General features: G+C 31.7%; 1 protein-coding gene across 2 annotated transcripts; it reads left to right on the top strand.

The window, feature by feature from the left end:
• LOC114194343 (sm-like protein LSM8) lies at positions 1-6,172 on the top strand. Of its 2 annotated transcripts, none has more exons than XM_028084503.1 (6): positions 1-370; positions 3,295-3,359; positions 3,510-3,550; positions 3,653-3,727; positions 5,643-5,695; positions 5,804-6,106. In XM_028084503.1, exons 2-6 carry the CDS (start codon positions 3,323-3,325, stop codon positions 5,892-5,894), a joined length of 297 nt encoding a protein of 98 aa, XP_027940304.1. In that variant the 5' UTR covers positions 1-370; positions 3,295-3,322; the 3' UTR covers positions 5,895-6,106. The 2 variants fall into 2 exon arrangements, with proteins under 2 accessions (XP_027940304.1, XP_027940305.1); XM_028084504.1 differs by lacking the exon at positions 1-370 and adding an exon at positions 1,378-2,190 and having other exon boundaries at positions 5,804-6,172.
• The last annotated feature ends 8,754 nt before the right edge of the window (positions 6,173-14,926 follow it).

The raw sequence follows: 14,926 nt of genomic DNA, 5'->3' as shown, positions 1-14,926 counted from the left end.
CAAACTCCATTATTATCGTTGTCACTTTCATCCAAATTCCAAAACCCAGACAAGGCTTAAAGGTATTAGGGTTTTCTTTCTCCATTATTATCGTTGCCACTGCCAGACTTATTCCTTCATTCCTCTCACACTCTCTTCTCCTCCTCCTCCACCACCCGCGTTTTGGGAAACCAGAAGAGAGCACCCTCGTTTCTCCTCCACCCACGTCAAGAAACACGAAGGCAGAGTGCAGGCCATTCACGGCGTCTCCTTTCTCCTCCACCGTGACATCCACCACGTCGCTGGCAGGGGCAGCAGCGAGAGAACGCAGCGCCACCATCGGACTGCGATTGACGGACGATTCCGACCGCCACGACCACCACGAACACAGGTTTGTTTGTAATTTGCGTTCTGGTTCCCTTTTCTTTCGATTTGTAACCTAAATTTATGATTTTCGTAACCCTAAAATTGGTTTCCTGTAATTGGAAGTTATGGTGTATGTGTGGTTGTTGTTGCTGCGATTTGCCCTTGTTTGGATTGGACCCATTCTGTGAATCATAATTGTTGTGCTGTTGTTGGTTAAATTTTCCCCCAATTTCAATTTCGTAGTTGTTGCCGTTTTGGTCTGGTGGTGATGTTCATTTCTTTTTTCCTTGTTTTTCTAGTGTTACTATTTTTTATCTGACTGTGTGATAGGCTGATAGCTGTGGTTGTTTTCTTTGTTTGTCTGTTTATCTGTAATCATGTTGGAGATATGTGGAGAACATGTATTTCATCGTTGCACTGTGATCAAATAAATACTGCCACTGTTTCATATTATTCTATCATCTTTGAGACAAAATTATGTTCTTCATTAATGATTGAATTATATGATAGAAAGTACCAAGTTGCAAAGTTGTATGTGCCGTGTTTGCAAAGCTGGGATTGAGTTGTTTGGCATTAACTTAAATTGAAATTTGCTTATACACTGCAGTATATTTGATGTAGAACTATAATGCCACCTCCTTTTTAACTGTCAAGAGTACTCTAATTTGTTTGAGGCATCTCTACCGGGGTTTGATGATGGGGAGATTTCAGAAGATGCTCCTGTTGATTTGGATGGTTTAGATGCTTCTGCAGCACATGTTGCCAAACAAATTATACGACCTCTCATCCATAATTAATGCTTCTGTTTTTTTTATGTACTTGCTTGCACTTTGGTTATGCTCCATGCCTAAAGTACTCTAATTCAGACTTGTTATTGATGTTGCAGCAGTGTCTTGATGACTTGCAGTGTCATCTATAAGGATGTTTGATTTAGGAGCCAGTTGGTGCCACCACTTTATGCACCATAACATTTACCTTTTAGGGTTTTTTCAATGAGATAAACTTAGACCCAATAATTACAAGGTATATGGAACAGCTAATGTGTATATCAACAAAAAGGAGATATCCTGTGATCATTGTCCATGGAGGATGTGTTTATAGGGTAGGGGAGAAGTAGCAAAGGGAAGAATGGAAATTGGCTAGGCATTTGCACTGGGGACAGAGTTGGCATCTTGCAACTATAGTTGCTGTCTTCTTGCCTGCTTGCCATTTTCTGTCTTCCTGGTTTCTTTTTCTAAGCTGGAATTATATTGCTGCTGTAAAAAAGTTCTCTTAGAATATCATCTATTTATTTTCATATACTACCAGTTTCCATTAGGTTTTGTTAGGTCATATCATTTAAGATTTTTTTGTTTATTTTTAAGAATCAAAAAAAAGATGTTTGAGGACCGTGAATCCTAGTAATGTGTCACAAAGGAATCGAGGTGTGCTTAACGTGAGATATATGATTTTATCTTCCTGCTCAATGCTTTTCCTTTTGTAACAACCAAGGTGCTCAGAAAAAAAAAAGCCACTTGTATCAGAACGGTTGATGATCTAGTCCTCCAGTTGTGCCTTACTAAATTGGATTTTCTATATCTATGGGAATTTTTAATACATATATTTGGTATGACACTTGTGAAACATGCATAAAGCCTGCCCCAATTGAAACTTGGTAGCTCGGGTTGTATCTTCTCTAGAATCTCACTCCCACAGGCTTGGTGGGAGATTTAGCAAATGAGAGTAGTTTTATGTAATTCGGAATGGAAATACGAGAATGGGCCCAGCGATCTCTTTGCTAACATGTTCACATCAACAATTCAAGCCTTATCATATTTATAGTACACACAAATACATAAAACTATGGTAAGATACACTTTACTGTCATTGATAAAATAGTAAGGAACTCCAAGAGATGCTTTCTTTCAATAGGAATCAATCTTTAATTTATTATACTCCATTATAAAAAAAATTACAGATTTTAACAAGTTCATGCTAGTATTACTATTATTTTAGCTGGGAACAACTTAAGAATTTGTTTTTTTGACTAATGCGGGTGGCGGGGCTTGCTTGGTTGCTCACGTTCAGTGCATGTAGCTTCTCCTCGTTGTTCCATCTTCTTGGTTCCATAATTTCATGTCCAATTGGCTGTGCTATGGTATCTTGAATCAAACAAATCCAACATATTAGAAGTAAACAACAGTTTTATGTTTGATGCCTCTGCAATTCTCGCTCAGTCTGGGAAAACTAAACCAATTAGACACTTTATCAACTCTTGCTCTATTGTTGCATAGAAATCATTCAAATAAACCATCATCTTCTCCATTCAGTTGAATCCCTGACCTGCCCTTTTAGGCCTTTATTTGATGGCCATTGTGGTTGTGGTTCTGACTTTTCTGCCAATATCGGTTGACTTTGACATCTAGTACAAAAGCCTCAACTTTTTTAACTGTTGTTTTAAGGTGATTCACAATCCCTCTGGAATGACTGAAATGTAGAACTGGAGGGAAAAATGTGGTTGTTTTGCCCTTAGGATGGTAGTTGTCCACTGCTGTTTATCACAATTTATGCTTGGAATTGGGAACTTATTCATGCAAATATGTTTTATTGACCAAATACATTTTTCTTGGTGCTAAATCATTGTCAACTTGATTTTGATCTGAGATTGATAAACACAGTAGGATATGTTGCATAATATATAATGTATGATTAAATTTTTTTCCATAATTATGCATAGTAAAATTGTTAGTAATCTTTCATGAACATTTTCCGTCGTTATTTTTTTATGCAACCTGGATGTCATAACCACTAGTAATTTGGTGTTAACATGTAAATTCTGCTGTTGAAGTTAACACTTGATTTTGGTTCGGGAGTTGTGGCATCATATTTCTCCACTACCCTGATTTTAGCTGGTTCTGAATTTTCATTTGCATTGCTTTAGTTGATGTTTTGGCATTGAAACTTGTACAGGGGTGAGATTGTTATCTAGCTAAAAAGCATGTCAGCTGGGCCTGGACTTGAGTCCCTTGTAGATCGTAAGCCATCTATAAATATTTATGTTTTGCTATGATGTTTTATATTCTATACATAGCTATGTTATTTACTGTGCTTATCAATGACAATTATTTTAGTTAATTAAGCATTGGTAATTGCTATCCCTTACTGAATCTTTGGGTTGTTGACAGAGACAATTTCAGTCATTACAAATGATGGACGGAATATAGTGGTAAGCTTTTGTATATGAACAAAATTCAGCTTTTTTGTCAGTTTGTTGTGTTTTAATAAGTGTCATTGCTCAAACTTCTAATTTCTCTGTTTTTTTGTTCAGGGAGTCCTGAAGGGTTTTGACCAGGCCACAAATATAATTCTTGATGAGTCCCATGAACGTGTTTATTCTACAAAGGTATGCTGAAACTATGCAGTTGTAGAAACATTCCTTCAAAGATTAATGAGCCATAACTTTAGTGAACTTTGATATGTAGCTTCAAAAGTTAGTTCCTTAAAATTGGACATTCTCACTAGTGAGGGTAAAGTAAGCCTATTTTTGCCATTCAATGTTTTAAGACTTAGATTGACCCTTTCCGTTATTATGAAACACATAAACCTTATCCCTCTTGCCCACTTGTTCTCTCTATTAGATGACAAGGGAGGCTATGCAGTATTAGATTCTGCATTAGGCAAAGGGAGGCTATGCAGTACTAGATCCATGTCCACCACGCCAAATGTTAGATATACTTGAGAGTGAGGCATTTTTCCATGACTAAGAAAGACCTTGCAAAACTGGTTTGGTAATTCCAACATTGGCAACAACCACAATATTTTTATCTTACTAGGAGAGGTCTGTTACATGAATTACACTACACCATTGCCTTTGGTGAAAAACCAAATTCTGAAGGATACTATTCATCATGAGACTCCTTTGAGTAATTTCCTTCTATGTCTCCCTTTACTCATTTTCACAAAACTGAATCATATGATATGCTCTCTTCATCCGTCTCTAATAGCCTTTGAAAATGTCTGTTGGTATGGCATCTATGATTTACCAAATATTTTTCCTCTGTTCCTTGTAATTGCACTATATATAATCACTTTTACACTTAATGAAAATCCCTTTGGTTCTATAATTCTCACTCCCAAAATTTAACTACTTTTTCATGATTCAACTTGTTAATTTTCGTCCATTTTTGGTTGAAGAAAATTTACTTTCTTTGCATTTAATCAATGTTCCCCCTGATATTTTTGTCTGTTTCATAGATATTTGTCTCTTATATGTTGTTTGTGAGCACTGGAATTTTCCCCTTCAATTTGAGGACAAGAACTTCCTAAAATAAAGATAAAATGCTGGAATACTTCTCCGCCTTTTTTGCATTCATTTCAGTGTTTTTATAGGAAGAGAATTCCTATCCATCTATTGGCCTTCTGCAGCAAGGAAGGGAATGACAGAATTAGTAATAATGGAATGAAAATGGAAGCTTGTTAAGAAATCTTAAATAACAAACTCAGAAAATAAATTTAATATTCTAGGAATTTAGTCTCTGAAATGCACATGTTTGGAGACATTTCTCTTGAGCCTGATGACTATTGACCCAATGAAGCTTTGGACCTTCCTTAGCATTTCCTGAATTCCTGAATTCTTCTCCATGTTGGGCTCCCCATCATATTATTGCTACTTCTATCTTGAAAATTATCTCTCAATATAGGCCTCTGCCCCGACAATGATTGTTGCATTTTTTTCTTCTATTTTTTGTTGTGCTCTTCTCTATTTTATGTATATGCTGCATCTATCTTTTTCTCCATATCTGGATCCTTGAGTACAAGTGATTTTGTGTGTAAGGGAAGTAGAATGCAAGGTGAAGAAAAATGAAATGGAAGAGGGATTGTTAGCTTAATGATGAGACTAAAAAAACTAAAGCCTTCTGTTTTTGGGGGTTCACAAAGTCTAATAATGCGTGCTTGTCTCCGGAAGCCCCATTGTGTCTTTCCTAATATACATGCATACATACATAACTATGTATATGTCTATAGATTAAAAAAAAAAGAGTAACATTACAATTTGAAATGTTATTCTCAGGCATTAAAACTTGGGACAGTAAAGTTCTGGTTACTTCCTACAAAGTGAGATTGTTCACTTTAGAAAAGTCGATCCCTAGCTTTGAGATATTGATTGCTCTACCAGGAATTGTCAATTGTTTGTTAATTCTGCTATAATCTCTCCCGACCCTAAATTTTTGTATCAGCTGCATATTTTTTCTTGAATGTCACGCTTTAAGTCTTTCCTATTTTTATGTCTTCCTGATGGTTCATGTTTCTAACTACAGGAAGGTGTACAACAACTTGTTCTTGGTTTATACATCATCAGGGGTGACAACATGTATGACCCTTACTCCATTTTTCAAGTTGTTCATCACTTAGATTTCATGTTGTGGCACTATTTACATGCCTTAAATTATGTATGATGGTTTCCCTTTGGTCATTGCAGAAGTGTTGTTGGTGAACTGGATGAAGATCTGGATTCTAATCTGGATTTATCAAAACTTAGAGCTCATCCCTTGAAACCTGTCATCCATTGAGTGAAAAGAGTGGGTTTTGCGGCACTTTATACCAAGTACGCTGTGAAACTCTCTAAGAATATGCAGATAACAGAACTTTTCTAATATTCTGATTCTATTAAGCATGTAAGTTTTGTCAAACAAATGAATGCAACAAATTTGTGACTATCTGACGTGAAGAACTGTCCTCTATTTGGTTAAAATTGATACGGAAGTTATTTACAAGTGAAAAATGTGTATGATTATAGTTATTTTAAAAAACTTATATTTTACAAAAAGGAAAAACTCTTTCTTTTTTCTTTTTCTGTGTGAATTGAGTGCAGCATGAAGAAGGCATGTGAAATTGATTATTGAGGGGGAAGAGGATTCGAATGTTAACAAACACGTGGTGGCGGCATAAGAACATAATCTTAATTGTAGAGGTGAATGTCATTTTAATCATAAATTGTTTGACTCAATAATTTTAAAAATATACAATTATATATTAAATAATTAAATAGTATTAATATAGGAAGAAGCTAGTTGTTAGATATCTTATATATCTTTTATTATTATTTTCTTATCATTATTTGTATCTTGAGTTTAGTCCAGAATTTTTATTATAAATATAGTATCTTATTTATTATAAATAGAGTATCTTATGTCTATTTTTGACATAAAAGAGATTAATTCTACATCTATTTTTTCATTATATTCAATACTAATAATGAAAAAAAGAATGAAACTAAAAATGTAGAACTGGTATAGGCATGTCCTTTATCGATATGAACAAAATAAGAATATGAAATTAAACAAAATAAAAGAGAAAAAAAAAACTGAGATGAAAGAAGCAAGACACATCATTTGAGATGCTAGAAGTATCTTCATATTATAAATGTTGAAAAGAAGCATTATTAATTATTAAATATCAAATGTCATAAGTTGAATAATCCAAAATTTTGTTGTTTTTTACAGCAGGTAAAGATGGTTCTTTATATAATATATCATCTGATATTCCATGGTTAATGCTTACTAAATTAAACCTAAATACTAAATGTAGATCCTTCCATACCTAAATACTAAATTAAACCTAAAAACTAGCTTTTCCCGGGATTTTTAGAGTGTAGTTTAATTATTGTTAATAAGAAATCAGTAACTTCATTTACCATATTTGAATTAGCATAATTAACAATTCGTAATGTTTATAATATATTTGTCGTCATATTTTGTACAATAATTAAACAAAATATAATATTATAAAATGAATAAAGTCCAATTCAACATAACTCTCTAAAAAAGTGACATAATGGAAGAATGAGGACGGGTGGTGCTATCGGTGGCTGGAGTGAAGCGGAGGAGCTAGGGTTCAGAATGAGTCGCGATTTCTCTTTTGGGGGTGCAGAAAGAAAAACGTGGGATGCAGGAAGCAGCATCCCAATCTACTATTTACACTCCCATTTCCATCCTTATATTAAGCCTAGTTAGTTCCCTTTATTACTGTATTTTATTATCATTTACCATTGTTTTATATTTTTTGGTTTTTTTGGTCGAGCTTCTTTTATTTTAAGTTCTATTTCAATTTTTATACTCGCAATACTTTTACTATTTGTTATTATATATTTTTTACATACAGACCAATTTTTATTTTTTTTAAATCAAAATTACATATTATGAAAATTCAATTAATAATATTTAGAATTATTAATTATTATGTTGAGTTTTATCTCATTTGATAATTAAAGTTTTTCTTTATCTAAAAGTTAAGTGAAACTCTTTCAAGGTAAATATATAGTAATTTTTCTAATCATGGATAATCGGTATTATGTTATGATCAAAAGAAACTAGTAGGTAGATGTATAATGTTTTTATTTTTAAACAATAAATATAAAAAACTTTTTTTTTTGTGTGTGTGATAGTAAGTCATTCAGTAGTTTTATCTTAAAATAGAACATATTTTGGGACATTTTAAAATTTTTCATTTTTTTTTTTGCCGACTTTCACCGTTTTTCGTATTCGTATATATTTATTAAAAATACTTTGAACTTTTAGTATATACATTATATTATATATACATATAAATTGAAATAAATATCTTAAGAAAAATATTTGTAATTTCCACCCAGCGTTTTTAGGAGGTATTTTTTCAATGATAATACTTTTAGGATTTTTGATAGCATTTAAACGTGTTTTAGCCAAATTGTTAAAAAAAGTTGTGAAGGTTATATCTTTTTTGTTTTTTAGCCAAATTGTTAAGAAAATTGTGGAGGGAAGATTTAAATTTTGAAATTTAAAATAAAATATAAAATCTTCTCTTACTTGGACAAGATTTGGAGGTGTACAAAACATTTTTTAACTTTTATTTATTCATATTTTTTTCTTACATTTTTTTAACTTTTTTTAACTATTCTCTCTCTTCAATCTTGTAGAGATCTTCCATTATTTAGAAATGTGACCAAATTATGAAATATGAGAGTGTACAAACTTTGTATTACAAAGTTAGTTTTTAGGATTGAGTTAAATTTAAATTTTACTTTCTAAATCATATTCAAAATTATGAAGAAGGAAAGATTAATTTCAATTAATTTTAGTACTCTCTTTTAGAGTGACTCAAATTTAAGGTTTTTAGTATAAACATAGACAAAAACAAGTATGTTACTTCATAAAATAACATTATTCTTAGAATAAATACATTAATAATATAGTTTATTTAAAATTAAATTATATTTAAAATAAAAATACACATTGTTGTTTGCTTAGCAAGTTTATTAAAAATCTTGTCCAAACTTAGTTTTGTGCAACAATAAACACAATTATTTGAAAATAATAGTCGTTAACATACCAGAACAAAATATATTGTTTATCTTGGATGTTACAATCATAGTTGGGTTGTTTAAATTCATATTATAGGTGACCAAATATTAGTGTAGACTAAGTTCTTGAAAGAAGATTAAAACAAATTGTTGATCGATATAGTTAAAAGTATCATAACTAATAAATACAAATTATACAAAATATTGTTAGTCTTAATACAAACAAAATTAAAAACAAAAAAAAAAATTCTTCGCAAAGTATATTACTTGAAAAGTAGTTTTTTCAACGGAGAACAAAAGTTGTGTGAAAAAACCACTATATTGTGGTAGATGTTATTTGAGCAAACAAGAAAATATATTAAATAAAATTGTAAGAAATTTTTGAAAACAAATAAGGACAATCAACGCCAAATAAGGATCTTTCGTGTATAATCCTGCATAATCTCGAATGTTATCAGTTCCGGTACGTAGACCAAATGATACAATGCAAGCAAAAGTTCCTAGATTCATCGAGATATAGAACAACATATAAGTTATCATGCTTGCATATCCACCATTGGAGTCTCCAACAATTATTCCAATAATTACATATCTGATATGACCTATGGACGAATACGCAAGCATACGTTTCATGCTTGTTTGGGTAATAGCAATCAGATTCCCCAATATCATGCTAAGAATAGCTAGGATTTCCAGAAGAATTTACCATTCGTTTGATGAGAAATAAAAAGGGATATCGAAAATTCGAGTGGCTGAAGCTGAAGCAGCTACTTTCGAAGTAACAGAAAGAAAAGCAACGACTGGAGTGGGAGAGTCAGAGTCGAAAAGAAGATTCCTCACTTCTTTCTCTCATTCAAAATCGTGCATGAGACTTTCATCTCGCATGACTCCTAAGTGATAAAAGAAAGAGGATGAGTTCTTCTTTCTTTTTTGATTACTTTCCTCGCGTATGTATAAGACCGAATCCTTTCTATTTTGAATTTTCAAAAGGATTACTAATCCTTAACTTTTCGAGGAATCCTTCATCAGTGGTTGTGAATGATCTATTTTTCTCAATCTCTATGACTTGTTCCTACGGAACCGAGATCGAAAACATTAAGAATAAGAAATAGAACCATCTGATTTGATTCGTTCTCAATAGCCACGAGATGATCATCTTAGGATGATCCTTTTGTTGACGGATGCTCCTATTTCGGAGCTTGGTTAGAGCAGGCGGGGGCCACGGCCCCCCCAAAATTTTCAATTTTTTTAAACTTTTTTTATTACTTTTTTAAATTATATATATATATATATATATATATATATATATATATATAATTTGTTAAATTATTTATGTTTTTAAATTTTTTAAATTAGATAATAGTATATTAAAAAATCAATGAAAATAAAATTATGTATTTTTTTTATTTTTTTATAAGGTATAATATTTAATGTTAATGAATAATAAAATATTAAATCAAATATAATAAAGAAAACAAATTATTAAGATAATTTTATTTTTATTTTTATTGTCTTTTTAGTTTTTTAACGTGTTGTATTTATCTCTTACCCTTACCTGATTTCTTTTTATTACGTTACCACATAAGAACAAAAAAACGTAATTTTCTCCTGTCTCACTTGTTAGTGAATTGATTATCATAATTTTTGTTAGTAATTATGTTTCTCAATTATTAATTATATTATGATAAATTACTTTTTAGTCTTAAACTTGTTTTTTAAATAGGTATATTGATGAAAAACAAATGAATAAATTCATTTTTTAGAATTGATAAAAGAAGAGTGAAGATCAAAACATGACAATACGGTTGTTAATCGCATAACAATGAAATGAAATGCGACTTTTGAATTGATATGTGCACATTAGGAAAATGAGAAATAAATATTTTGCAAATAATATGATTATTTATATTAAAAAAATAGCTGAAAAATTTAGTTATGATTAAATTATTTGATAAGTTTAAGAATATGAAAAAAGGATGGACAATTCATTAGTTAGTGTAATTTGTTTTATAGTTATAGCTATACTAGAATATTATTTACTTTCATTTAATGAGTGACGACAGTAATATTAAATATGTAAATTTTAAGTATATTATTTTGGCTCTCCCAGATATTTTAGTCAAGATCCGCCACTGCTGGCATGGGTCCTATTGGTGTAAAGAAACACTTGACACCATTTTTACCTTCCCACCCTGTGGTAAGCACTTCTTTCATAGTTGTTGATATATTTGGTCATGTTTTTTAAATTACATCCATTACAAAGTGCATCGCTTTCAGAGAAAAAAACAACTAGTCTTTAGTTTAATTTTCTACATTGGATGGCATTGTTCCTTTTTATTTAATAGGTAGAACTTAAACTCCTGTGAAGATAAATCATTTGTGTGACTTTGTTCTTGGTGTTTATTATCTGTTTTCAAAATGAAGATATCAACTGGTGGAATTCCTGCCCCTGAAAACCCTCAACCACTTGGTACCATCTATGTTGCACCATGGGGATCAACACTCATATTGCCAATCTCTTACACTTACATAGCTATGATGGGTTCTCAAGGACTCACTGATGCATCAAAGATAGCCATTTTGAATGCAAACTACATGGCCAAATGATTGGAGGTTTGTCCCTTTCTTCCCTTGTTCTAGTTAGTTTCATATTGTTGTGGTTTTACTTACACTTTGATTCCTACAGAACTATTACCCAGTTCTTTTTCGTGGAGTTAATGGAACAATTGCTTATGAGTTCATTATTGACTTGAGAGGCTTCAAGGTTCACTTCTAAGATAGTATCAGAGTCATCTAAAATAACCTATCATAGCAAGATTTGTTGTATATTGGATCTATCGTGTGCTATGTTGTTGGAGCATCCATAAATATCTAGTCACACGTTTGAGATGTATACGACATGAGGAGGACTGGTTTTATAAGGTTGAGTTAGGTTTAAAGTCTAATTCTCAATACGTTCTTATGACATCCTTCTCATAATTAACCTTACCACCATTATCATCCCTTGTTTGATATTTTGTGCAATGCTGATATCTCTGCATAATTTGGTTTGACATAAAGTAAATGCTTAGACTAACAAATGTAACATGTGTATCAGGACGTGTTGATAATGTGTATGGAGACTGCAACCTCATTTGCACCCTTCTCCCAGCATCACAGGCTATTGAAGAAGAAGCTGCAACCACAACATAGTGTGCTCCATTGAACACTATTTCCATTTCATGTTGTACATAAAACTCTTCTTATTCATACAGTTCTTGCACCTCTTGAATATTGCTTCATCATATGTGATAATGATGATAATCCTCTCCTCTTAAGTTTCATCCAATCACAAGAAACAAAGTTGCTCCCAAGGAAAAAAAATCATTCACATAATTGCTGCTTCTATTATTAGGTTTAGAAATGTATTTTAGGCCTATGTATCACAGTAATGTGAAAAATAAATTTCATTCATATAACATAAGTGTAAAAAAGAAAAAAAAATCAGTATTAGTTCCTTTCAATAAACAATGCATTTGCGATAATCAGTTCATAGAAATTTTATATTGTTGTGTTGTTCCGGTTGTCTCTCATCACCAACTGTAACTTACTGCGTCATAGTAAACACTGTATTTGGATAAAATTTCAGAGTATAGTGTTTAATTTTTCAATGTATGTATGCAAATCTCAAGACAGTGAAAAACAAATAATTTTGTTACTTTGAGAGTAACTATACTTCTTAAAAGAGGTGACATGCATACATGCTCTAACATGCTATGGTGTCTTTTATTTAATAGATTGTATCTTCTATAATAAAATAGTTACACTATTAGAAATTTGTCAATTACCTGCCAAATTTATTGCAAATTATTTTTATAGAAATTTGATGCAAAATTTGTTATGAATTTATTGTTACATTGTTCTTTTCTTGCAAATTTAAATTTTTAAAAAAATTCACATAAAACTTTTATATTTGTTACAAATTTTCCTGCAATTTTAAATTAGTAAAAAAATATTAAACTTTTTTACTGATTTTCGCTTGACATTTTTTTGCAGGAACTTCATGCAAATTTTACTTATTATTTATTCATTTGATTTTATGACTTAAAAGAAGCAAGAAAAGTCACATGTATTTTAAAGTTTTTGGTGCATGTTTTCTTGGGAAAAGAAATTTGCAAATAAGCTTTATAATAAATTAAAATTGGCAGGAAATCTATCGTTTTCTTATGGATATTTTTCCACAGAAAAATAAAATAAAATATAGAGTATTTTGTTTTCTCTAACAAATCAACTATAACACCTACACTCAACCAAACTTGCCCATTCTCTTCACGGTTTAGATTCGGATCGAAAGCGAATAGAGAGATATACAACATGTGAGAGTGATTGAGAAATGAGGAAAGCATTGTCAATGGGATTCGAAGGCATTAGCATCATTTCTCCGTCACCACCGCAAGCTCTCCTTTAAGAGACTCAAAGACTTCGATCAAGAAGATGCTTTTGACCTCTGGTATGAGCACTCCCCGAGGAACGCCAACACGATCTTCTCGCCAAGGATCACCAAGGATCGTTAAGGACATTGAGGTAATTTACTTTCCTCCGATTATAAAGCTTTAGAAGATTCGATACTAGATTTCGTTACATTTCTTATTTTCCGTTCATTTTTTTTGTTTTTTTTTAATTATTGTGTTCTGTGTTACAGAGTTTAGATCTTTCAAGAATTTACCAGACTATTCAATGCTCCATGTGATCTCAAGGTTTTGATGTTACTTATTGATTGTGTGTTTGTTAATTAATCCAAACAATTTCTTCTTTTCATGTGCATGAGTGTTATTTAGTGGTTGTTTGTTTGCCTCCTATGGCTGAATTGTGATTGCTTTTTAGGGTTGTCGTTCGCGGCCATTGAGCTTGTGCCGGAGAGCAGTGTGTCCACGGTGGAGGAGAGAGAAGCCAGGGGTTAGTGATAGTTGGTGGAAAATGGGGTTGATGAGTATTTAAGATGCTAAATAGCTCTATTACTTTTACAAGTGGTCGGCTATACCTGAATTTTTTTTGGATGATCGTATGCACATTTTTCTTAAGTTTTTTTAGTGAGTGGAAGCTAATTGTTTGCATTTTTATGTAAGATTTTTTGCAAGGTTATGGTATATTCTTCTTTTTAATCATTTCTGTTAAAGATGCAATATAACAACCGTTCATGAGTCTTCACTTAAAACCTTTACATTTGGGATTGAGAGCTCGTGACAATTTCAAAATGCAGAGTTCTATATCTTAATTTTTTTATAGTTCTTATGAACTTTGATAAAATGACACATGTTCAAGATTAAGCAAGGAAGATTATATTATCATTGTTTGGATTTTATTAGAATGAATTGATATTAATTTGAAGTTTGAACTACATTTGAGTGATGACATATGTCTTTTAAGATAAATTGTTCTTTGAACCCATGCACTTCATACAAACTACTGTATTTCGTTTCTCCTTTTTACTATGATATAAACTTTCTTATTTGCTTTAGAAGGGAAAAATGTGAAAACAAAGTTGGCTCTAGGTCATTTTGTGACTTATAAGTTATTTGAACTCTACTAATCTTTGTAGTTAAGGTCTCTTTTTGCATTTTTTTTTAATTCCTAAGGAACAGATGTACATATTAAAGTTAAGATGTTGCTATTCTTAAGCTTAAGCTAGAAGAGGTACAAAGGCACTTTAGCAGTTTTCTCAAAAAGTTATATCATGAGGTTTGTTTGCATGATTGAATGTAAGGGTGGAGCTTATATTTATCACTATTAAGATATTTATTTCTCATGCTTTCCTCCTGTGTTTCAACTTCCACTACCGTGTTTATAATTATTCATTTTGTATTGTATTAGATAATATTCTGGCTTGCCACAACCTATAACCACAATGGAGGATTGAAAGTGATCGAGGACTGAAGGTTCTTTGATAAATTGTGCTATTAGTTGCTTATTTTATATTGAGGATTATGTCTATCTTACTATTCCCCTAAAATATGAACTGGTTCGACATTAGACTTGTAGCTAGATATTTTTTGTCTTAATTATATTTCAATTTGAAAACTAACAACCCCTGGCATCTTGATACACATGCACACACATGTAAACAATACTTTATTATAGCATTATAAATACACAAACTATGACGCAGGCATGGAAGTTGTGAGTTTCTCTTCTCTTGGCCCAACACAAAGCCAAACACATATCTTCTATGTTGTTATGCTTAGGTTGCTATAATTGAAACCAAACAGGGGAAGGACTACTCTAAGT

The sequence above is a fragment of the Vigna unguiculata genome, chromosome 8 (assembly GCF_004118075.2).
Source record: "Vigna unguiculata cultivar IT97K-499-35 chromosome 8, ASM411807v1, whole genome shotgun sequence".
Taxonomy (NCBI): domain Eukaryota; kingdom Viridiplantae; phylum Streptophyta; class Magnoliopsida; order Fabales; family Fabaceae; genus Vigna; species Vigna unguiculata.
This window is presented reverse-complemented; position numbering and strand designations above follow the sequence as displayed.

Bases quoted from the DNA above. Each gene is read 5' to 3' on its own strand.
- LOC114194343 (XM_028084504.1), top strand. From the start codon at position 3,323: ATGTCAGCTGGGCCTGGACTTGAGTCCCTTGTAGATC. The intron at 3,728-5,642 runs GTATGCTGAAAC...TTCTAACTACAG, and splicing joins AACGTGTTTATTCTACAAAG to GAAGGTGTACAACAACTTGT. The intron at 5,696-5,803 runs GTATGACCCTTA...TGGTCATTGCAG, and splicing joins ATCATCAGGGGTGACAACAT to AAGTGTTGTTGGTGAACTGG.